Source organism: Nothoprocta perdicaria, unplaced genomic scaffold, assembly GCF_003342845.1.
Source record: "Nothoprocta perdicaria isolate Ctin4 unplaced genomic scaffold, notPer1 scaffold_8, whole genome shotgun sequence".
Taxonomy (NCBI): Eukaryota; Metazoa; Chordata; class Aves; order Tinamiformes; family Tinamidae; genus Nothoprocta; species Nothoprocta perdicaria.
Genome location: NW_020456087.1, coordinates 7,879,308 through 7,905,510, shown reverse-complemented (window position 1 = coordinate 7,905,510; position 26,203 = coordinate 7,879,308). Strand labels below are relative to the sequence as shown.

General features: G+C 35.7%; 1 protein-coding gene across 6 annotated transcripts in view; it reads right to left on the bottom strand.

Moving 5' to 3' along the window:
* The window catches only part of MIPOL1 (mirror-image polydactyly 1), a 168,358-nt gene that overhangs the window by 98,924 nt on the left and 43,231 nt on the right, over positions 1 to 26,203 (bottom strand). For all 6 annotated transcript variants that reach the window (XM_026051823.1, XM_026051824.1, XM_026051822.1 and 3 more), the window contains 5 exons: positions 25,590 to 25,725; positions 23,379 to 23,484; positions 11,617 to 11,746; positions 7,052 to 7,085; positions 6,622 to 6,792 (listed from right to left, as the gene is read on the bottom strand). In XM_026051823.1, coding sequence (XP_025907608.1) covers positions 6,622 to 6,792; positions 7,052 to 7,085; positions 11,617 to 11,746; positions 23,379 to 23,484; positions 25,590 to 25,725 — 577 coding nt within the window. The remainder of the gene's footprint in view (positions 1 to 6,621; positions 6,793 to 7,051; positions 7,086 to 11,616; positions 11,747 to 23,378; positions 23,485 to 25,589; positions 25,726 to 26,203) is intronic.

Here is a 26,203-nt window from a genome sequence, read left to right as displayed (position 1 = left end):
AAGGAGAATGAACACACAGGTCAGACCCAGGAACCCTTCCTGACCCTACACTACAGATAAATAAAATCCAAACAATTTCTTTTCATCACTTATCAAAGACAATCTTAACCTAAATCTATGTGAGCATCCAGAGTAACAGAGTATTTTTGCAGAAARATTTCTTAGGCAGCTGTCGAAGAAATCTTTTAAATATGAAAAATATATAGATACTTATTTTAATTCTTGAGAAAAATCAGAGGCATTTTACTCAAGTGTAAGCAAACCAGAACCTGTTCAGCATTCAATACTTGACTTCAAACTGTGAAGCATTATGCACCCTGCAAACTTTAAATACTTCTAAATAATTCCAGCACCTACAGAAGTTATTGAATACACAATGACTATCTCCTCTTTCCAGTGAATACTGTTTGAATTCTGCTGCTTGTATCGCATTGGAAATTTCCTCTACAGGTTGTTGTTACTTAAAGAGACCATCAATAAGCATACAAAACATTTTTTCTCTCTTTCATCCCAGAGTTTTGACATTAAATATTTAAATTAATTCTAGAAATTGGTTTGGAAATTTAAGCTGCGTGAACCCAGAGCTTAGCACCATGATAGATGGGTCAAATAGCAATTAATCAARCAAGCTTGCATACAAGTTTACTGTCATTTTGAAAGGGGTGAGGAGTTTCTAGGAAGTAAGGAGAAGATGAATGTTCTACAGGATACTCATTAGAGCTTACAGTTAAAGACACAGGACTTGATCATGCCCTCAAATATGATGCAGACACGTATTTTCTGAATTCTGCACTACACAGTTTGCACAAGAACAGGTCATTTAACATTGCAAACAATAARGCATCGCAGGGTGTCATTCAGCCAATACCTTGTGGCAGTAAAATACAGAAAATGTTGCATCAATTAAAAAACTTTTCTGAAGTTCAAGATGACAAAGTGTAATCCCTATTTTCAAGGGAACACTGCATTCACATTTACATATTTACTCATATTTAACATTCAAAGACTAAACGTAAAAGTTAAGCATTAGAGCTCCATAAGGCAGTTTCCTCCACATTCTCCACTCCCAACCTACCAGCTGATTTAAAAACAAACTAATAAAAAACCCCACTGCACTTCATGCAGCCAAAGCCTTCTGTCAAATCGAGAAATGAGCCACAAGCTACTGTGTTTCACAAGTGAAATTCTGACTGTAGTAAAATCACAGGGAGTTTCATTCACTACCAAAAAATACCCATCCACAAAGAAATCAACTTCTGCTACACCAAGGCAACAGACCAAGTGACATTACACATAGAGTTGTCCCCAAATCCCTAGTTTTGGCTCTTACCATGCTGCCTGAATATCCTATCCCTCCTTGGCTTGCTTTATTTTTTGAGAAATTGATTATAAGCAATATCAATAAAATCATAGAACACCACGCTGAAAGTCTGAATAGCTGTTACTCTTTCAGGAAACATTCTACACAGGACACCCAAAGCAAGTTAGTAAGAGTTCAGCTAATTTCCTTACTATTAGACCCTAGAGGACTATAACTCTTGGTTCAGAAAAAAGAAAAAACTATCCATATAGTCAGAACATAGTCAGATATTTAACTGGGCTTTTCCCTGGAAAATGTCCATATTCTTGGTAAAATATATATACTGGCGGTTAGGAGTTAGGGCATATCAAATATTTTACAAAGTAAGAATTACTACCATTTTTCTACTCAAGTAGGAGTTTATCTATGGAAGAATAGTGGTGGCTAGTACAAATGAGCCTTGCCTTTTGTGAGATACTAAATCTTTTCTATCCTCTCAATATTGATACCGAAAGTTTTATGCAAGTCTTTCAGCCACAAACTCACTGGTTCTGCTCATCATTTCTGAAAATTCTGTACTGAACAAGAATCATTTAACCTATGCAAAGAAGCAGCAATGTAAACATGGATTTTGCCTGCTTGAGCAGGAAGGTTGGACTAGATGATCTCTAGAGGTCCCTTCCAACCTTGAATATTCTGTGATTCTGTGATTTAATTGCCTTAGTGTAACATGGGCATCCTAAAACAGGGATTGAGTCAAACTTTGCAAGGATTACTTTTATATACATACTCAGAGAATAAAAYGTGACATTATAAGGCATATATACCTCTCCCCTCTTCTCCAGTCTTTCCTGAACATTAGAGGCAAGGGAAAAGGTTGTAGGGAAGGCATCAAGCMGAGCAGCTTGGACAGTGTCAAACGTGTTCTTGCCAAACAAGAACTCAGTCTCATTCATTAGCCAGGATGTATCAAAGGGAATCAAAAGCACAGAGTTTAAAACTGACAGGCTAATTCAAGTGATCATTGAAAAATAATATTCCAAACCATGATTTGGGCTGATAAAGATAAGCAAGATAAAGCAGTCAAGCAGCTTTGCAACCTTTGCTGCAGTATTCCCCTGGAACTGATTTGAGATTTGWAAGTAACTTTTTTTATATATACATATTTTCCTTATTTTTACAGTTTATACAGCTTCTGGGTTTATTACTTTAGTAAGGCCCGTTCACTCACGTGGAGAAGGCCTTAATGTTCTGGAATTACAAGAAGGCTCTTCACCTTATTTGGTGTCCACAGAGGGAAAATTCTTGAGCAGCTAAAAAGAAAGTTAGCAAGAGGCTGGCTTGCTGTGACTGCTGACATTTATCAGTTATTAGTCATTAGTCGAAACCAATAATGATGGGCAGTCAAGCATAATGCTTCTTGTCTTTGTTTTCAGCAAYGATAAATTGCTGCTTGCTGCCAAACAGTGCCTCAAATGGAGAAAAGTACTTAAACTTGCTTCAGATGAGCAACTGGGTGCATGCCAAATTGTACATGAACAGTCATATGCATGTTCCTGCACAGCAGGATGTGATCAAACTATTCAAAGCTGTAAAACCAGGTTTGCTTGCCAGTTATGTTATTGCTTCAAGATCAGGGTATTAGAGGTGACACTTCACTGGCCACAGAAACAGTGCTTTTCTTTGGAAAAGCAATCTACACCTTTAATATTTAAAATTTTGTAAAGTAACAGACTTACCAATTACAAAACATCTACAAATTTAAAAACAGGGCTGAAAACATATCGAACATTTGAACCCTGTGAACTATAAGCCATGCTACTATTTAGTTTCTTTAAAATCACTTCCTTCAAACTGTACCAATTAAAGGGTCACTTTCTTTACTAATATAGTAGAAAAGTTATTTCAACGACTTACTCAAGTCTCCAGTTTTGGCTGCCAACCCTTTAATCATATTAACATTCCTGTCCGTAAGGTGTGATGGGCGGTTGCCTGATTGAGCCATTGCACTGCATTGCCTCCTGCTGGAAACCATCYTCTTTCAAGTATGTTATGAAGATCACATAATGCAGCTATGGCCCTATTTAATCTCTCGTTTTCAATCTCACTAATTTGACAAACATTTTGCTCAGCATTCCTTTGCTCAAGCAAGGAAYACTTTTGAGCAGACAGAACAGTATTACAATTCACTGGAAGAGTTTTTATTTTTTTTTCCCTCCCCTCATTAAGACAAAACTTAATAATACAGACAATAAGCTGAGTTTTTATTTCTCATGACAGTCAATTTCTTACTCTGCTTCCTCTTCAGAGATCAGTCATAAAACAGAAACAAGTTCCCCAGTATAGCACAATATCTGTTCACTAACAAATATATCTTGGCAAATATAACCAAACAGTTGAGTTTGTTTTTTTAAGGGAGTTGGTACAGGAGAAGATGGATGTCAATGTTTAGCCATGCTTTAGTTGTTTGTTTTCTATTCACTTGAAAATACATACTAAAAGTAGTATCAAATATTTGAGTTTATACCATTTTATTTGTTTTCACACATACAAAAAGTAGTTTGCATATTTGCTCAGCAATGTAGTGGATGATCTAAGATTACATACACATGTGCAGCTCAGTACAGTGATAATAGTGCCTTGAGCTGCTCCAAATAAGACACGATATTCACAAGTCAAATACCAAAAAAGATGTAGAGGGACTTAGTATCAGAAAGAACTTATTCATACATTTCATGGATATGGACAGTGCTTTTTATCTTTTCAAGTATAATAAAAAGAGTTGTAGCTCTAGAGTTAGCCGAGTTAGAGCTGTAAAGAATTCTGTATTATTGTTTATAGCAAAAAAAAAAAAACCCATAAAATCCTACAAGGTACACCCCTAAACCTGAGTGCTAGCTGTATTCATTGTGCTTAACTGCCAACTACCAGGTTACTGTAAAGAAAACCGTAAGCTAACAGAYGAACGCACTCCGTACAAGCCCTTCTTTACCACATAATCAATTCYACAAGAGCGTTGCCTCTGTGGGCCACCCGAACAGAATTGCTGTCCCAGCACTGTACAAGAGCTAGCAGAATCAGTTTTTACAAAATGCATCATGAAGCATTTAGCTTCCACTGCCCCGTGACCTCTGAACTTCTAAAATGCCATTCTCCAGAGTCAGCAACAGCCTCTTATGGAGTACTCCACTTCAGCTTTGTCTCACCCTATTCTTACCAAGGCCCCCTCATTATTTGATGTCACCTCCCATGAAAAGAGAAAGATTTTAACTTGCAAATGTTATGAATACCTGAGGCTGCCTTGGATGGAACTTCTAATAATTTACATTTGTTATGCTAAGCATATACATCCCCTGAATTATATCCAGCCCCTTTGTGGTCTAACGTAGGAATCCCTCTCCTATTGTTCTTGCTGTTAGCGCTGTAATAACTACTGCTATTGCAATGTTAACAAAAGACTACTAATAATTCAAGCATGGTACGAATTCCCAAGGAATCATCCTGTGAGAAATGCAGGTTGAAATGGTAGCTTCAGTTCCAAGGATCTGTTTTATGGATTCAATAGCCACAGCCATGAAAGCATCACAGTTATGGAAACACAATGCAAGCTCGATAGGGTCCCACTATTAATAATTAGTTTAAAATAATTACATTTTACAATYAGTATCAATCAGAGCAGTCCAACGTAATACCAAATGCTGATAAAAGAAATCTTATTTGAGGGGGAGTGGGAGGAGGTTAATACTTTATTCATTTATTTTTAACTCTATCTTGACATTGTTACTTGACACCATCTGTGCATTTTTTGACACTAAAAGTGGCTATGCTGGCTGTGGCATTAGAACCATTATATAAAACATTGATCTTTTATCAATTTCCATACCAATTACTTGGAAAAAACAACTTCTACACATATGTCTTTAAACTACGCTGTAAGTGGATAGCTTAAAAATAAACCCAATTAAAATATACATATAATGCCCACAACAATATTCAGAAACTTAGCAAACTTTTATGGTCCAAGTATGTCTGAAAATATACTTCGACACTGAAGCAAAAAAATGATAAAACTCGAATATATCAAAAGACCCTTCTCCTTTGCTGAAAGCTTTTCTCTTACAAGCAGCCCAATTTTCAAGTGTCCTGTTCAAAGAAGAAATTTGGTCAAAATTTTCAAATAAAGAGCAATAACTTTTGGCAGGACTGTTGGATGTTCACCAGTAACTAGAATGGTTATCATTATTATAAAAAACAAAAGAAAGAGCAGTGTGAAAAGATGAAGTTTTAACATTAACACTCTTTGCAGTCGTTAAATGCGTTAACTATTTTCAGTACCAAGCAAAAAAGGTGAAAGGAGGATTGATCATAAAAACGATGATTGCAAAAAGGTAAAAATTTCAGGGTGTGAAAAGRGGATTCTTTTACCAGGTGACTTCTTGACACAATATAAATTCAACCAGAATTTAAATTTAACACAATTTTTTTGGGGTGTGGGCAATCTTGGATATTTACATTGAGGGGAGATTTGTATTTTCTATTTTGAAGCAACAGACAGATGAAACTTCTTGCCTGGGATGGACGCATAAGGAGTCTCACCCAGTCTAAATCAAGTTCTATATTCCCTGTCCACTCTGCTTCTTCCTACAGCTCATTACTATGTAGTTAAATCCATTTTTTTCAGAAGGCAAAATCAGGAAGAAAGAAAACTGTGAAGAGAACCTCAGAAGAACTCTGCTGTGGGACAGAAGCACCAAGGAGACTCTCTCAATGATGAGAATGAGAAGAGTATTCTCCTGGGAAAATAAAGTTAAGGGAATCRGTGATCTGAGTAGCAAAAGGCCTTCAGCTTCTAGTAGCCCATGTAGCAGAGGCATGGCACACTGAAAATCAAGGCTCACATGCCGATTTTCACTTCCTGAACATAAAGTAACCAAGAGAAGAACTGTTTAGTTTGCTGCATGCAGTCTTATCTCCCTTTAATGCATATTTCTGCCACTTATAATTTTAACCCTTTGCAACTCCTTGAGATCCAGTTTGCTGTAGTCCAATGCTTTACAGAACTAGGACATCCTGCAAAACAGAGCCCTTTGTAGCTTTTTGCTTTGTTCAGTATACTTAAAGCTATTTGCTTTCAAAAAGGCAGACAGTGATTGTGTGCAAAAAACAAAAACCTGCTTGTGAAATATATTTAAAATATTTTAATGGGCATTCCTATCACRCAGAAAGGATAGCTCAATCAACAGCCACTTGCCAAAAGGGAAAAGGAAAAAGAAGAAAAAAGAAATTCTATATTGAGCGATTATATACTCGTAGAGACTTACTTGAGACAAAGCAGCATCACGTTGCTCTATCACTGCATTCATTTCTTCAGCTACTATTTTCTTTTTACGTTCTTTGGTCCTGTGTATTCGATTCAGAATTATAGCTCCATTCTTCAGTATATCTATGCCAGTGTCTGCATTGTTTATTCTGTTCAGTAATTCCTGTAATGTCTACCAACAGCATTATATGTTAGTCAGACATGAAGTTTTAATATATTTTATTTAATATAGGGTTTTAATTAATAGGCACATGTGAATTGTAAATTGACTGAGTGAAGTTATTGAATTTTCATATTGCAGCAAAGATGTACATTATTAGTGTGTCAATTCTTCTTTTTCCCACATCTTAGTTCTTGAAACCCACTCAATTGAACTTAAGCCTCTAAGATATAAGACTGACATCAAGAAATCTCCTCAGAGAATGGCTTACCATGTCATTTTCTTCAGGGTTAATATTTTCTAGCCTAGAAAAAAGGGACACAGAAAGCCTGATCAGTAGCATTTCCTTAGTGCAGCAAAATGAGTTCGCTTTTTAAATCTTTAGAACCTCAAGTAATTTCATTCTACTAGTCTTTAGAGTCAACCATGACACTGAACATATTAAAGTGCCACCTGCTCGACTCCATCTTTCAATAATGCTCCATATCTTCAGCACTGACTTCAGACTGTTAAGTTATTAATGTTTACTGCTATATATGACTACAAGGATCAATTGTTCATATGTGCTTAGATGAAGAAAGTTCCCCAGTGATAGAAGTGACTGATGCTTTTATTTTATTTATTTCTGGACTTACAACTTCTGCTTGACGTTGTGTTTTGTTTTTACTGCACCCCAAATGAAACAGGACAGGACTTTAAAAAGAAAACAAAAACAAACATTCTCTACAAAAGTCATTTGCCATCTTCCCCTGCCAAAAGGAGGAAAAACAAGTAGTTAAAATTTCCTTTGAAATATTCTACTATAATATCTTAAATAAAATAACACATTAAGCCATTTCTCTGCCAGGCCATCTTTTAATTCTGCCTGCATTTCCCCACCTTTATTTCAAGCAAACTTGTTCTTAGCTGTTAAATATAAAGATGATGTGAGGAATTAAGCCATATGCAATTGAACACCATCTGGGTAAAAGCAGCGATATAGTGATATAGCACAAACCCCTAATAAATGGGTACACATTTTATTTTACCAAAGCTATATGTGCAGTATATTATTTAACATTTATGTTCATTTTAAAATGGAAGRGACCTCTTCAGTATTTTTAATATGTGTATTTAAGCCTATTAGAGGGTTACAACTCTACTCCACGCTAATTAACAGCGACATTTATTAAAAGCAAGCCTGTGACAGATTAGTATATAATGTTTTAAAGGATAGCAGTAATTAAATAGCATCACAACTTATTCAGTGCTGAGAGYCACTGCTCTAAAGCCAAGATTTAAGCCGGCACACATTGCACAGTGCTTGATAGCACACTAACATTTCACCTTGAAGTGTCAGTTACTGGTCCATAYGGCATAGTAAATCAGCCTATATAGACACCGATCCTTTCAATCCAAAAGAAATACCAACAACGTATTACCAGCATACAGTGGTTGGCATATTTACAGGGAGCTTGCAAGCACTACCTGCTTCCAACATATCCAGTCACCATTAGATCTAATAAAGTAAGAGCTAACTTCTGCTCGGTCTGACTCACATTCATACAGTAGCACAAACCRAAAACCAAGACATTTGAGTTCAGATTCTCCCATCTGAACTGGTTCCCTGTAGAGTTCCTGCTTTAGAAGCAGAGCTTATTCTGCTCTGCTCTGAAACCCACTTGTCATGGAACTTAATAGGGGTCTCTGCCTAGTCTGTCTGTATACAGTGAAGTACATTTCTTAAACTGGCTTGGTTTGCAGTTAAGGATGCAACTTAAGGTTGGCAGGCTTAACCAGAGGATTTCTCCCCTGCTAAAAGCAGGGTCAACCAAAGTGGGTCAAAAGAATACCTCAGCTAATCATCCGACCGAGCGGCGTGGGCAAAGAGGGAGAAAATGGGAAAAGGAAAAAAGGGCAGGAGCTTAYACTGTACGCCCTCCTCCTGTCACAAGACTTCCATCTATAGGCACACACACACTACCTAAAATCACAGTATTTTTTTTTTTAAATACACATTTGCCCGGTTCTTCTCGCTGCGCTGTGCACAGGCTGTCAGTTCTCTCATGAACCGAAGCAGCAGTAAGCAAGGATGCCTTTTTCTTCTATTTTTACACTTTTTGCTTAAGTACCCCCTAGGGGTGACAGGATTGAGTTTCGGCTGTTACAGCTGAACAGTGACACCAGAACTGCTCTAGCAGCGAATTTAAAGGAAGCTTTAGAGCACTCTGTGAAGGCTGGCAGGCTGCCTAACGCTGCCCTCTTCTAAAAAATCTCAGACTGGAACAAGTCCAAGCAGATGGGGGAAGTTCCTTGGGTTGTAAAACCTGACAAGGGTGGCAAAAGTAGCCAATGGACTTTACAAAGAGCTGCCCTATGTGCTCCACTTGACGTTCTCTGAGGTGAGAGAGAGTGACTGCCAACAACCAGCACCAGGAAGGAAATAATGGTGAGTGAGTTTCCAGGTCCAAGATTCCAGAACAAAGCCAAAAACTACATAAAATAATTTAAGTTCCTCATGGTTCATCCCATCACCTCTGCTGCTTCCAAAGGATTAGTAGAGAGGTGAGATGGACTCTGGGGAGAGAAAATGGAAAAAAAAAAAAAAAGAAAAAAAGAAGAAAAAAAGAAGAATGCAACAGCCACAGTATAAAACTATTTACAATAGATAGTCTGAGATAACAGCACCCAGTTTTTCTCCTAGAGTTCCCTCTCCTTCTGAAAGGGTGACAGATTGACTTAAAGCTGAACAGCGAGACAAATTCAAGTGGTAAATTAGAGGTGAGATTTCAGAGTCCCTCTACTTTTACAAATACTGTAGRTGTCAACTAATCTTTAAGCACCTCAAATTCACTCATCTTGAGAGAATAGCATCAGGGTATTAGACCTCATTACAAAACATGAGGAAAAAATRCACAAGTGGGTCAAAGCAATAATAATTGCTATTCTTGGAGTGACAGCAATAAGATATGATGCCTCAGCTCCTCCAGTGCTCTTGTACCTTTACCACCCCAGGGAGTTACCAACTACCCTCTTGAGATTCCCTGTGCCAATGCATCCAGTTGCCTTCTGCAGYGACATTCCTTTGAAGGAGGGAACATGCATTTTTCCCGAGAAAAGGAGACTTTCTATCTCTTCTCATCCTTTTGCTTAGAATAGAGTTGACCTTTTAACATGTCCAAAGCACAGAAAGACTTGAAAGGAAAACAAGCAATGCCTGATTCATATGTATCAAGACCACAGTAAGCCCATGGGTTGTGTCTGTGGATTCCACTGCAGCGATTGCACCAAAATGCCTATCACATGCTAATTGGCCTGCAGTTTCATCCAGAAACACACAAAAAAATTGATTATGTCTGTCAGAAAGAATAATCTGCTGCAGAACCGAAGACCTAAGGTTTATGCCCACAGCTAATGCAAATAGTCTTATTTGATGTTTGGAACCACATAGAGCTTTCTGGGTTTCTTCACTCTCAAAACACACAAACTAGAAGAGTGACTGAAAAAACTGGAAACASTAGAGAGATAAGGTGGCAATTATGATGCCCTTTACAGAAATATAAACCATTTTTGCACATTTCCTCAGATAGGATCCCTCAAAACAAAAAAATCAGATGTATTTATACACCTACAATGGACTCTGTAGGGCATTACCTCTGGCAAATTGTGCATTAAGCTTGGTAGGCCTGAATTCTCCTAAACTTGCCTTTAAGTAATACAGGTTGTGATAAATTTCAACATGCAAATTCCACAGAGTAAAGGTGCACAAACTATCTGCATAGGTACAGAAATTTAGTTGGAAAACATTCTATGGAGCAGTCTAAATACATATCCCAGAGAAAAAGTGTTTTTACTAGAATTACTTAAAAACCAATTGCTTGGCATTTAGGTGAATAATAACTGCATGTGTTCAGTTTCTACTAAGAGAAGCTTGCCTGTATTAYACGATCTATGAAATTTCAGCAGAATTAAATCCCATTAAAATGTGGTAGAATATTTAAGCCATTCTGAAAAACAGAATCATTCAAAGACGTAAGAGATTGTGGCTGATAGCACCTTCTCTCAGTACCTCACTTTTTTTTGTTGTTGGGGTTTTTTTTTTTTTTTTTTTTTTTTTTAAAACCCAAAGTGACACATGATCCAAAGTTTTGATTTTAAGGAGGTAGCAATTTGATCATAACTCATATGGGAGAGTCACCTATATAAAGAGAACTGTAGCTTTAAGGCTACCTATATACTAAAGCGATAAAAGAAACTGGTTTTGATATTCCTTTGATCTAACTTTACCACAGCTTAACAGTTCAGTTATATATAAAATGGCCTGTTTTTGCCTTCCTRTGCTAACACAATAAAATAACAATTTTCAAAAAGTTGCCTTCTTGCCTTACAAACTGCTCTAGCACTAAAGATAAAGAGGAAAACATATTTCTACTATGTCACCCACATAATTAGAAATTTTGCTGAAGGAAATGTCTGGTGGGCTCAAAGACTCGATTGATTTCCTATATAGTGCAACTTCTGACTGACATCCTGGTACTCCATGTCAAAAGATGCCCATTTCAAATGTCACATTCCCCTGATTTATCCCTGAATAAATCAATGACAAAGCTTTTATTTATTTATTTGTCTAGGTAATCAGTCATTCACCTTGCTCTCAGTCACCTGAGAAAAATAGCATCTCACATGCTTCCTRAAAATAAAAACTAATCAGGAGTACACTAATACCAGTACTAGCTTAGTAATTCATCACAGAGAAGTTTATATTAAGAATTACAACATAACTGTTACTGAGAAGTTCATGAAAGTCAAGCTCTGACACACCAATGTTTCTGCACTGAGCAGGAAGCGCATACTTACTCTTTGAGTGACTGTTCTAAATGCCGCACTCGTAGAAATGCTTCATCTCTCTCTTCATTAGCTAATCTAAGCCTTGCCATGACAGCCTCATCACGTTCTCGTTGAGCAGAATAAACTTCTTCCACCAGAGCTGCAAAATAACCAGAATGTTGACCAAATAACCATTTTGACAGGGAAAGACAAGATTACATTTTAGGTACACCTTATGTAGACCTTTGTTATCATCTCCTATTAAAAAAAAAAATCAACATTTTTCCCTTGACCTTAGATCCAATCCTCTAGATAAAGTTCATAAAGTTTACACTGCTCTTTAGAAACAACRTTAACTTGCCACTGACTGCTATAAGTTCAGGAATGAAAATAACACTAAATGTTTTCAAATTCAAGCCTGCATAATGACACAGGGCAAAAAAGTGTTCTGCTTTGAATACTTATTTCATAGAAAAGTAATTTTTAAATCTCAGAATCATATGAGATGCTATTAGGTTTCTTTTTCTACAGTATGCAGAATTAAGAGTATTGAACCACTGAAGTGAATTCTATCATCGCACTGCTTCCATCACACTAGCTCACCCTAACATTTTCACGGTATGTCTATCTCTAGAATCACAAGAGTTGCAAAGCTGGCATCTCCCTTTCACTGTCAAAGCCTTTACTTTATTGAGTAATTTACTGTTATGTTATCTGTTACAGCATACCTTAGAGCATTAGATGCCAATAAACTAAGACTTACTGTCTATCCTTGGCAACAAACTAACACCTTCAAGCCATTCCTTATTCTGAGCTTAAATTTTCTTCTGGCAACTCCCCGTCAATATGTCTAACACCACCCCTGGAACATTGCCAGAATCTTTACCTCAACCCTACCTCTGCTAAAATCTTTATTCATACTTTCATTATTTCCCTCTCTAATACTATAAATCTCTCCTCATAGTCATCATAAAGCCTACAGTCAAAACTTCTAGGACTTCCAGGATGCTACAGGGAGTCTGCTGTCATTCCAAGACAGAGGACTGTTTCTAGCATCCTCTCTGATTGTTACAGGCACCTCCAAAAATTAAGCTAAGAGGGAAGTCTACAGGGTCTCCTAAAACCAACCTCCAGACTCTACTAAATATGGGCAATTTTTACCATTCCTTTAAAAGTTCTTTTGTAACAAACTATTACTGTTAAGCTTATTCCTTCAAAATCTGCCCTTCTCTGAGCTACTGGAAAAGCCATTAAGAGCTCAAAAAAAAATGCTTCCTGTTGGCTCTAGCCTAGAGCCTATATTCCTGTTCTTTCTGTAAGCTGACAACAGCTTCATTGCCTTAAGAGATTAGTTTTCTCTATTCCACCTGTATAAAAACTCCACAGAAGTTGCTCTATGTAATACAGTATATAGGATTATGGTTCTTCACAGGAATGGAATAATATAAATGTAGCAGCATATTTTGGTTTTAACTTTCTGGCTGGTACAGTTCATCAATACTGAAAGTGAGGGAAAGGAAATGCAGAATGCAGCAAGTTTCAGAAGAGTGAACATGCAGCTCTGATAAGCAAGGATATTAGATGAAAGAGAAGATGAAGAGAAAGGAATCTGGAAACAAATTGGAAAGATGCTCAAGGTAGGAATGCAACCCTCTTGTTAATCCGGGAAAAGACAGTTATTGAGGAGTAAGGAATAATTTTTTTTTTCATATCTCCCAGAAGGGCTAAAATTTGCAACAATAAAAACAGACTGTACAAAAGAAGATAAAGAAAAATTACACGGTTTTGCCAGGGGTTCAGTCCTGTGTGTAGGTCTGTCACAAATATCTGCAGAGGAGCTGCAAACCTCGTATTCAGCCTAGAGATGTAAGAATTGTGCACCCACAAGAAAATAAACTAAACTCAAAGACCATTTTAGTTCTCTCTTATTTGAATACGTTTCACAAGAATAGGTTTTTTTTTTTTCCTCCTTACAGATCTATTTGCAACAAGAAAGCATAGCTTAATAAAGAACAGAAAAATTAAGGCATGAGTACAGCAGCTGCAGGGACGTAAACAGAAAATTTGGTAAGCAGCACTTGCAGAAGATGAATCCAGTATCTGTTAAGATGAGTAGCTTGAAAAGAGCAAAAAGGAACAAGTTGTACTAGGAAAGGAGACTTGTTGAGATCTGCATTGGTGCCTTGTTCAATAGCGTCAAGAGCAGAGAAACTCAGCACTGACTGTGCAAACTACAGAGAAACAAGTGTGTTCCYGTAGACATGAAATACACACAAAGTGTAATTATGTATAGTAATTGTTGCCTGGCTCTACCTTAAAGTATTTGTTTACTAAAGGCTAAAGGCTTTTTTTTCTCCTCTCTAGTAACTGTCAATTTATGTAGGATCATGYCAGAGACACAGCACAGAGAACCTTTATGCTTTCCATTGTTTCAGTGAGGCTGCAAGTAGAAGTACTTYGTGTTTTTCATAATGAAAACTATTCCCGAAATGAATAAAAACTACATAGATGTCTACAATAATGACAAATATGGCAAAAATTACTGTTCAGTAGGTGACATCCTCTGGCTGCTAGAATGGATGGATGCTGTGTCTACATGTATACTTAGGGACTTAGGACTATGCTATATCATAACTTAATTCCCTCTCTAAATAACTATGCCCAATAGTAATAATATACTGTTTTTTTAAACCAAACTCTTTCTTGCATGTATTGAAACCAAAGYGTCATGCATAAAGCAGGAAAAAAGCATTCAGAGAAAAATAATTTGAGTGACCTAAAAATCCTGCTTATCTGTAATGTAATCACCCCTGATAGGAGTTGAGAGGCTGATTGCCTTGAACAGTGAACCTTGCCCTCCCTCCCTCCCCTCAAAGATCCATTACAAAACACTGTTTCCTAATCAATGGTTATGGAAAGTAACTTGAGCAACTCTATCCCTCCCACTCCCCCACTTACTCTTTCATTAAACTATAATAATAAACTTTCATTCAACATGTCCCAATGACCAGATGCAGCAATTATATTAATAAATTTGAACAGCTCCACATCAGTTATGGTTGAKTGTTTGGGGKTTTTTTTTATTTGTTTGTTTTYTGTTTATATTAAAACAGATTAGGAAGACGACTGCATAAAAATATAAGACAAAAACATAAGGYAATCCAATTTTTAAAAGGCCCAAAACAGAAAAAGTGGTACAGTTCAACACTGTGCAGCAATACACAGGAGTAACCTGTGGGAGCGACCATAAGAAATAATAGTAATATTTTTTTCACTAGTTACTGAAACATATACATCTCTGCACTGCAATACAGCAGCACAACAAAACATTTTATATCATCTGCAGATACGTATGTGAAGTATAACATGTCTAATAAAACATGTGTAGAGAAATGAACAAAAAATTATCTATATTAAAGTAATAAATACCCAGGTCATCATCCCTGTGCTTCTTAAAAATGTTGATATTCTTAAAAATGAAAAGACAGTAAGAAATCAGGCTCTTAATTTCCATTCAAGGTATGGCACATCCTGCATGCCACTAGTGCGGTACCAGAACACTGACTTCATGCTCGAGTCAATGAAAATGCAATCCAGCTACTTAGTCACCAACTGCTCTGGTCAACACCACGAGGTTTTTCTTGGAGACCTTCCAATGGGGTGCCAACCAACCCTATCCTGGTTTATCCTGAGTCTTGACCGACAAGAAAATGGAAATTTTTATAGTACTTATGCTTCAAGCAAGAAAGCAACACCCAAAATTGAAGTATGAATAGTCAGATATTAAGTTGAAATTGTGTTATGTAGTAAATCATACATCTATGACAGGCTAGAGTTATATTTTTTCCCTATAGTGCTCAATTAAGAAAAGAATGATTTCTCCAATGCTTATAAATATTGTAATATATATAAACAAGACGTTGCTATTTAGCTGTATAAACTTTATTTGCTCTGGAATAATTTAATAACATCTTTCTCCTTGTAACTAAACCTCCTGCCTACACTGAAAGAGCTCTTTATTTTAAAAGAATCATTATGCTAAACTCATCAACTCTAAAACATTTTTAGTTTTTAGAAAAGAAAACAATTGTAAACAGAGAGCTTTTGTAAGGTAGATAGCTATTACAAAGTTCAGTTAGAAAATCAATATAGCATTTTAGCTGGAATTTGCTCATTAAACACCCACAGCTCTAATGCAAATTATGATGGAATGAATAAAGCAAATACATATGCTTCTTTCTTTTTATTAAATGTAAAACCTACTGTTAATTGCATCTGGTATGTCATATAAACTTTTCTCCTTAACTATTAAATGGAAGCTTTTACAAAAGTCATTAGAGATTCTCTTTCTTTGACTTGTATAAATTTCAATATTTGTTCAGTAAAGGTTCACAGCAGTTAAATTACATTAACAAATATTATTAGCTACTATGTAAGCCAACTAAGTAAAATACTTATATTGCAGGTAAAACAAATCATTGGGTGTTTACAATAATATTTGGATATGTCCATTTTTAAACAAGCTTATCAAATATCATGTAATTCCTAGTCAAATGGGAGAGACTCAGAGTAGATTTTTTCTTCTCAAATACTCAAATTTGTTTAGTAAGCTAATTGTTTTCTAATATGGGCAAAAGTAAATATGAAGAAGATGAACCATACTGAGTATGAGTTTACTGAGTCAAAGTAGTGTACATATTTTCTTAGTTGAACCTTATTGTTTTGGCAAACCCATCTTCTACACTTTAGCTTCCTTTAAAATACAGTAGTAGTAAGAAAGAGCGCTGAATATCCTTCCAGTTTAAACACTGGTTCATGATCCTCCAAGCAAAGACTCTTTGGGGGAAGGGAAGTAAGTTTGGTTCCCTAGGCAGGGAGGGAAAAAAGTCTATTTGCTGATTTCCTAGAGGTCATCTGCACAAACAGAAAAACTGAGTAGAAAAAGCAATAAAGAAGAAATTATTAGGACTTAAAACATCTACCTCAGCAGAAATCACTTTACATTTTTTAATGAATAAAGTTAAGGACTAAATCAGATCTTATAAAAAACCCACAGCACCACTCAATACATGGTATTACAGCACTATAACGATTGACTTTCAAGATAATTCAGTGTTATAAAAATTATACCAATACTTTTTAAAGTACTTGACACTAATAGATGTGATGAAATACTACTTTTGCTTTCAAGTACCTGAAAACAAAGCTATTCAAAAACACCAACATGAATTTTTTTCTAATTATTTTTGTTACTAACTGCAGAAACAGTAATCAGCCACTCAAAGAGATAGTTTTTTTTTTCTTTTTTTCTCTTTTTTTTAATCAGAAATGATATGTTGTCACACCACGTAAGGGTTCTGCAGTTTAAGATTTATTATTCTGGATTAGTGGCAGAACACTTAAGTGCCCTGGGATTTGCTTTGGCATTGATTCTGGTACAATCAAAGTTGTTTTAGCAGTTACTCTCACCATTACCGTAACAAAACGTACCAATAAGATGTTTTTATAAAATGGTCCCATAGCATCTCAAGTATTCCATAATTGATTGAAAATGTAATGATTCCAATATCTTTTACTGTACAACTTGACTTCTGTTTCTTATTGTTATAAAGTTCTGTCACTGCAGTAATAGTTGAATTCATGAGTGGAAAAAAAAATGCACAAAACAAAAAAAGAGAAAAAGAAGAGTTTTGAAAATGTACCATAAACGAAAAGCAAAAGCATGAAACAACTTACTTGGCCAAGCCATACCTAGAATATAAGATTTCTGCCATCTGTCAGCTGAAATTTATCCTGTTTARTTGAAGTTGTCTGCAATTTCCCACTCCTTCCCCTATCCCTCCCGCCACCCCTTCTCCCCCCCTTCCCCCCACTTATTTCTGAGGAGCAGCTAGAGGAAGGTGAGGAATTTGGGAATGTTATGGAAAAGAGATACAAAGAATACTTGATTTTTCATTTTCATCATCCCTCCCATCCTAATCCTTCATCACTCACTCTGTCTAAACACAGGAAGACTTGGAAACTCTCCTTTCCATTTGCAAATAGGCCACTAAGCTTTATTTAATCATACAGATATATACTTGATCTTCTTACAGATATACAAACATACATGCCTTTTTTAATCAATTCATTCAATTTTACCACTATTCAATTCATTCAATTTTGTCGATATTCATTCAATTTTAGAAAATAAAATTCTCTTAGACTTTTTTCCATTAGATGTAATGACTGGGCTCACAATTTTAAAATAAAAAAGACAGTCTTAGAGCCAAATAGGCTGAAAAACAGATACACTGCATTGCTATGAAAGTCTCTGAAATGTGTCATTAATCAATCTCTGTGCACACAGGTTGCAAAATGCAGATAATCCCTGGAAACATTCAAAGTCCTCATAACAGCTCACATTCACATTAAAGGCAAACTATCATGAGGTAAAGGGCTGACCATTGACTTAAAAATAGTGCTGAAATATTCTATTATGAAACAGACAACTTGAGTTCTTTGCTCATTTTTGAAAATTACCATCCCTTTTTCAGTGATGACATATAATTGAAAAATAAAAGCAAAATAGTGAGAGAGATCACAAGCTGTTTAATAGTTTTGATCAGTCTGCAGTAGGAATTATAGACTACAAGTTATTTGCATCTAAATGTGACTTTATAGATAAAGCATTCTGAACAAACACTGATAAAACACCACTGCACTTCTTTATGGCTTTGTGTTTGTTATACATATTTAGAGTGGAACATTCATCCACTTCTACATTTCCAATGCTATTAACACAGTGTTTTGATTAATAGGCTAAAATTGCTATGTATAGGGTTTTCCTTGTGTACTCAGATCCAATTTGCATTAAAAAACATAAAGTGAGGGACAAAAGGGGGAGACTATTATAAAAAGACCTTAAGCTGGTTTTTGTGAAAGTTATTGCCTGAACACCAYGGATGACTTCAATATTTAAATATTAACACTTTTTCCAGTGACTAAATGGTTGATGACTGAAATATCACCATAGGAGAAGAACTATGCAAGTGATAAGTGTTATATTAAAGTTTGCATGGTTCAACTTGACAGGTAAACAAAACTTTGTTACTCCCTGCCCAATCACAAACACACACAAAGAAGATATCCTTATTTTTGTCTAGTCCTCCCCTTACTTCTGTCTCCCATCTCCTCACCATGCACATACACAAAGGAAAAAGAAATGGCCCAACTTGCCACATAACACACAGAAGACGCCACTTGTTTTTACCTATAACTTCCACCCATAAACAACTCAATGATCTACATTTTGAAATTATTCCAGCCCATCATATATTACATGTCAAAGAGCTGCATTCTACTTTTTGACACTCTATCATCATAGCAATCTGGAAGTAAAATACATAAACTTAAGCTGTCAAAAATTAGGTAAGAAAATTTTTAATCACACTCCCCAACATTTTTTCCCCTTGGTTTAAACATATCATCTGCCTTCCTATACAGAGGATTAAAATTTTATAGTTATTTCAAAAATTTTGCTATTGATCAGGACACYACTGTAAAAAAATTTTAGATGGCAGATTTATATAACAAAACATTATACAGGTGAAAAAATGAGAATTATGTAGACTACACATACAAATGAAGCACACACATAAAACTGAGCTAGTGAGTATATGCATTACTTATTTAAACTGTAAATTATCATTCATATTTACGTTTATAAACACAAGTGTTGGGAATGACTGAGTTCTGGCTAAAGCCCAATATTGGCCTTATTTCAGTTTAATTGGAAGAGGATCTTGAATTCATCTTCTCCATGAGATATCAGGAACCTGGATTTCTGTTTGTACCAAAGGTTAATAAGAAATGTGTCTGCAAAAGTCAAACAGCATTAAATACCAAAAAACTGATTATTATTCCACAGGAGTTGCTCTGTCATTCATAATCTCTCCATGCTCCAACCTTCCACAGCTAATCTTTAATAGATGACATRCAAGAAGAAAAATAACATCTAAAGTGAGCTTTAAAAAAAAAGAGAAATACTTTTCCTTGGCACTGAAAGTTATTGCCACCCGCCGTTAATTACCAGCAAGATTACTTACTTCCTCTTGCTTTATGGGATGTTAAATCAAACTTTAACTCTAAGCTAACAGACACTTGTATATTTGTTTTCTTTTTTGCTACTCAAACTATTGCATATGCAGTCCGTATTTATTTTTCAAGCTAATTCAGGAAACGTTAAATAACATTCATGTACAACTCCACACCACATTTGAGAATTCAAAAATGTCACAAGTGTTAATTGCCCATGTTCCTGTATGAATACACTGAAAAAAAAAGTACTCATAGTAGTTTTATTGCCGAGAGACTGAAAGCTGTGTAATAGGTACAAGAGTATTATAAACGTTACTTTCTGCCACCCCACATTTCAGATCTTTACCCTGGTCTCTTGGGGAGCATCCGTTTTACACTAACCCAGTTGTCAGCCAGGGGCAACACCCATCCAGTCTGGCAGAGCTGGCATCAAGCTACTTCCTGCCAAAACGATCCTGATGAAAAACTTCCTTCAAAATTATTCTTTGTCCCTGCATATAACAGTGTAAAGGCAACACAAGTACACTAAGMGCTGAGGTTTTGTCATCAGATCTGGAGTATTTGTTACTCTAAGAGTGGTAGTAACTACTAGAAGTTGAGGGCCCCAAGCCTACATGGCTATGTTCTACCATCTATTTCCTCTAAAAACTTCTATGTACTGCTGCATAATTTCTTCTGTAAGGTAAAAATCAAGTTATTCATTATGTTCGCTGTTTTTTTTTTTTTGTCCTTTTAAATGCTTGCTCCTTTGCAGTGCCTCCCATCTTTACTTTTCAGTCTGTCTTTAGAGAATGAGTTCCTTCTCCCTTTCCTCTCATGCAGAAGCACCTCCTCTTTTTGGCATCTGAAATTGCTTCTTTCACAATTCGGCATTTCAATATTTATTTTTCCATCCTCCATGCCATGTTCACAAAAGGTGCTCTTGTTTCTTCTTTTTGTTATCTTAGCTCTAGCTCTTTTATGATTTGCTCTTCCCCTTATTTCCTAAGTGCTTTCTCCTCCCCTTTTTCTTTTCCTCATGATGGGAAGTGAAACTAATGGCACCCTCTGACAACTTTGGCTTACATGAGAGAAAATCTAATAGAAGAACAGGGAAGAAACCACAAGACCTGCAACATGTGGAAACTGTGATCACTGCTAGCAGCCTCCACGGTTAAGAGCCTGTAACCAAAACAGCAAATTCCTTCTTTCTCCTTACTTCAATTACCTGACACAGAGTCAGGGACCCAAAGCGCTGCTAAGATCCATTTTGTAGTCTAGTATAAATGAAATGTGAAGACAGGCTGAAAAGAAGTTTTTCTAATACAGGTATTATTAAATTCCTCTTACATCAGGTCTCTTTCGTTTGCCTTATTCATGAATTATGCCTCATGATTTATTTCAGAAACTTGCATTTTTCCTCCACACTTCCTGAACAAAATAAAAACAATAAGACAACAAGCTTTGCTTATTTGCTCCTGAGGCCTGGGGCAGTTCCAATTATAAAGTGGCCTTTCCTCTTCAGCTTTCCTGTTCTTGCCATATGAGTTGCTTATATTCCCTCAGTTAGAGGGTTATATTTTAAAACAGAATTGTAATATCCCTCAAAGCAGATAACATTTTTATGGTAAACCTGTCTGATTTTTTTACAATATAATTTTGTACAGTCATTTTCTTATCAGAAAGTCAGTACTAAGTAATAATAAAAATGCAAACACCCATATTTACAAGCTTCASTCTGCCATGTGTTATACACTGTAGTAATTAAACATTAACCAGCACATGAAATCATACTGGCATGTTCTCCTTTCCTCAAAGGACTTAATACAAGGAGGACAAATTTCTCCTAAATATAAAAAGTCCTTTTGGTTGCCCATCAGAACTCCCCAACGCTTTTAATGTCAGAGATGAAGAGATATCCACAAATTCAGTATGGTAAACATCATTCTAGATTTCAGAATGTTTAATCAAGCTTTTAAAGATTCTTAGAACTGTGAAAACAGGAAGCAAAACAATCATGAGATATTAACGATAATATTTAAGCTGTTTACAGAAAGTGAGGAGCCTTTTACAGAATCCTTTAAAAGTTGGGAGAAAGGGTACTTCCTGAACTAGCAAATATGKGGAAAAAAGTGTTCTTCTGAAAGGTCAGCCTTGTTACAAGTTCAAATTCTGATTAAATTTGACTTTGTATGGAATAACTACRTTAAACATATCCAAATTCTTGCAAAATTATTTTGAAGAAAATATTATGCTTAGGTTATAACTGGAAAGTTTAATACCACCAGAGAAAATAGTGTACTGACTTGTACTTCAGTCCAATACGTAAAAGGCAAAACACATCGGATTGACACACATTATGTATTTTTTTTTCCATGTTTTAATGAGCAGTGGAACACCTTAATTAACACAATATTTCTGCAATATATACATAGAAGTAAAACACTGTGCAAACATCCAAGAACAAACACACAACTTGGAATTCAACCCAAACAATTTGCATAGAAGTTCAAGCTGCTTGATAATCAAGATGTAATTATGATGTTCAATGCAGCTTTTTTCTTCTAAAAATAATTTATGTAAAATGAAGAATAAAACTATACCCATGTTATACCTATTTGTTTCACAGTATCTAGTTTTTCCTTTCCCCAATGCACAGAATCTAAGAACCCTCTGCTCCAACCATAATACACACAGAATATCAAACTCCTGAGAATACAGAAGCCAACCAGCTGTTTCTTCAGCTAGAGAGCTTGTTTTTTTGCTCCTAATGACAGTTACTTCTCTCTCCTTTCAAGTATCAATATTTTGGGGACAGGTATCAATCCTATGCTTTATAGCAACCCTATCRCAGGAATTGTGTTGTCTAAAAAAATGCATTTTTACCTAGCTTACACTTTACACAGATAAGAACAAACCATAAGTTGGATTTATAAAAGTGCTCTTAATATTTCTGAAACACTTGGAAAAAAATTGATCATATTTTCATCCAATAGAAGCATGATGGGGACAATCACTGGTTAACAGAAACACCAGCTTGCAAAGATTCCTGAAACTGAAGATCACAAACTAATTGTTTCCATTCTTGCATTATCTGAAAAATATATGAGTTTTTATAATATATGAAATATATTTTAATATATGAGACAAATTAAAGCACCAATTTATTTTCAACTATAAAGCCCCTCATTTGGGGAAGCAGTATAAACCGCATTCTCTGGAGACATATTATCAACAGATAAAAATTCATTAACTATTAGAAGAACAAATTTTAAGAAAAGTGCAGGTCTCTAGTTGAGGTGAATGTGCGACTATCTCTGTACACAGGGAGGGGGTAGCACAGCTCAGAACAAGCTAAAACAATAAGTGGTATTTGAACTGCTGGTTGAAAGGTAGAGGCACTGGTAATCATTATTTCCCCTTGTTTGTTCAGGACCTTCCAACAAAACAAACAACCTTTTTGTGATTGGATTGACATGGTGTTAACAATGCATTTAATGCCCAAATCAGTTTGAATACAGGTAAAGCTCTTGCTAATACCAGTACCAGGATGTTAAAGCCACCTATTTTCTAAGCAACTCTAAACAGCCACATAAAAAAAAAAAAAAGAAAAAAAAAAGCCAAAGCTTCCCTCCCTTCGCAAATACAGCTAACGTTCACTAGGCCACGTCATATAGCAACCGTCAACACCGTACGAGCCATGCAGCCATCTGTTAAACGCTCGCCTACTGTACCTGCAATCTTCTCTGCAATCTTGGCTTCTGTAGCTCTGTCTCGCAGTTCTAAGTCTAGTTTTATTGTCTTCAGCTCCTTCTCCTTTTCAGACAGCTCCTCTTGAAGCTGAAGGAGCAAATGGACAATGAGATTCTTATCGGATAGAAGCAGTCAATCAGCACATTAAAACATAGYAAATATTAAATAGCTCAATCTTATAAAGTATAAATAGTAAGCAATAGAAAACAAGTTCAATTAATTATATTTAAAGAAGTAAAATTTTTAAAAACAGCAACTTAGGGTTCTGTTAGACAAGCAGAAATTAAGATATTCTCTTAATATCCTCAGATACCATTAACTGTGGTCATTCTTTCTARGAAAATTCAAAATTACATGGAATGAACAATACATCCTGCTCCTCACTAGTGTCGGCATGAGTTGCATCTTGTTTTCCAAGAACACTGATATTTCAACCTGGGGTGTAAATGAACCATTTCCCATGTGCCTTGTCAGAGAGGAGTAGGAGGAGAAGGAGGAGATTCTTTCAGTTGTTGAGGCCTTGACTCGGAAATTCACTGAATTTGTTCTTAGATGGATATCTGATCTTTTCATTGAATATTCAGTGAAACTTCATAAAGAGTTTTCCTTTGGGTAGGCACATGCAACTTCTACTGATGTTATAATCAGTGCAATTGTTCAAATGGCATAGGACAATTTTCCTCCCCTCAACAAGGAAGATATATACACTATATGGAGCACATGTACAGAAGCAGAGTTTCTATTCATGAAATATTGCCCACTGTCACATTTTTTTTTTATTAGTCTTCAACAGCTGAAAAGGTTGTCATGAACTGCTTGGCCCTCTCAAGTGGAACGTAAATATGAAGTACATTCTTGAAAGTAAGTTTCAARCTACATCAAAGTTTCATCATTAAAATCATTCCGTTGTGTTAGAAACATTATATTGAAAAAGCTGAAGTCCTGTACTCGTTATATAGAAAGGACTGAAGAGATGAGATGAGCTTCAGAAGCTAAATGAATTCAAAAGGCACTCAAAATACAAACAGAGCTTTCTTCTGGCAAAGAGCTGACTTCAGAATCGAGTCCTATCTTGGCATAAGGGCCCCCAAAACTCAGGGAGATGACTCTGCTAAAGACAGAAGGCTAAAGCAGTCATGCAGAAGATGCATGCTGCTTTCAACTGAATGCACGATGGACTAAGACATCCTAAGTTAGCAGAAATAGGCAAAAACAGGTACAATTTTATTTCTCATATCATGCTAACTTAAATATGAAATAAAGTACAAAGATGGAAACAGGTATTAAATCTTGAGATTAAAAAACACATWGTGGTTTAAATGAGAATGTGTTTCTGGGACAGAGGTGACCAACCAGGGATCAGTATGAGGAGGAAATGCCCCCAAWCTGTAACTGAACTGTAACAACAAGCATTTAATAAAAAATAGGAAATAAAGCGTGGTTAAGACACAAATTTGTAAACATCTATACACCTAACCTTTTATACTAAACCATATAACTATAACTTTATATGCTGAATTGTCTCATTGTTTGCCACAGTTCATTATATTTTCAGGACTTGACCTCCAAGGAGTTCATTATTTCTTACAAGCAACATGCAGGCTTTAGAACAGGAACCTTTCCTCTCTCTCAAGCATTTAATGCCATCTCTCAAGATTTCATCTACCTCTAAGCTTAGAGACTGCATCTTTCCAACTATTCTATGAAAACATTAAATTAATGCAAAATTACTCTTTTATGAAAATATATCAACATACAAGTTTTATGAGTTACCATTGTTTTGTGTTGACTTTTATGAATTACCAATTTGCATAGCTTTGTAACATGACTGCGATTCCAGTCATTACTATGAATTAGTATTTTATTGTTAACATATTTATTATGCTACGCAACCATTGCACTGTAGACTTGGATCCAAAAGATTTTTCAAACTAATGAAAACCTTTCCAAAAATTCAGTGGGTATTCCATTTCCAAATCACATCTGGTTTCTTCAGAGATATTAAGAAAAACTCAGTACCTGCTAAGAAAATGTTTTAAAGGTGATTTGACAGCATTTCATTTGTTTTTCATCTATGATGCAGGACGTGATGTCACTAAAAAGGCCAAAGGTTGGGATGAAAGGTTTTGTAAGGCAATAAGAAAAAAAAAAAAAAAAAAGCAAATACTGTGACCTGATTATCTCAGTTTTACCTTTGTATTTTTGGCCCTTAGAGAGTCCAATTCTTTTAAGAGGAATGCAGTTTCTGTCTTTCCACCTATGCCTGCAGCATCTTTCCATGAAGCTATAAAGTTAGGGAGCATCTTTTCACTCTTTCTTCCCACAGAGCTGTTTGGAGGAGGAAGAAAAAAAAAGTTTTTCTGCCCATATGAAAAATACAAGTAATCTAAAAATTATTAAAATCCATTAATTCTGAAATAAKCTATATCTCCAAAATATTAAACAAACATAGTATGACATTAAATTTATATTCACCTGTTTTGTACCTTAGCTATGAAGCCTATAAACAAGAGATACTTACAGGAAGCAAATAAGCTTTGGCTTATCCTAGAGACACAAACTAACAAGACRAGGAAGAAATAAATGCTCAGATGTCTTTGAAGACAGGAAAAAAAATTGATTAAAAAAATAAATTCCTTAGGAAGATGGACTACTATATGTAATGAAATGAGAACTATAGACATTTCTAGACGTTTTTGTTTAGAAGTTACTTTATACAATCCAGACAGTTTTATGGTTGTTTAACTGTTCATTTAGCTTTTTTTTTTTAAAATTAAGTTGGATTTGACTTTTGAAACGGTTACAA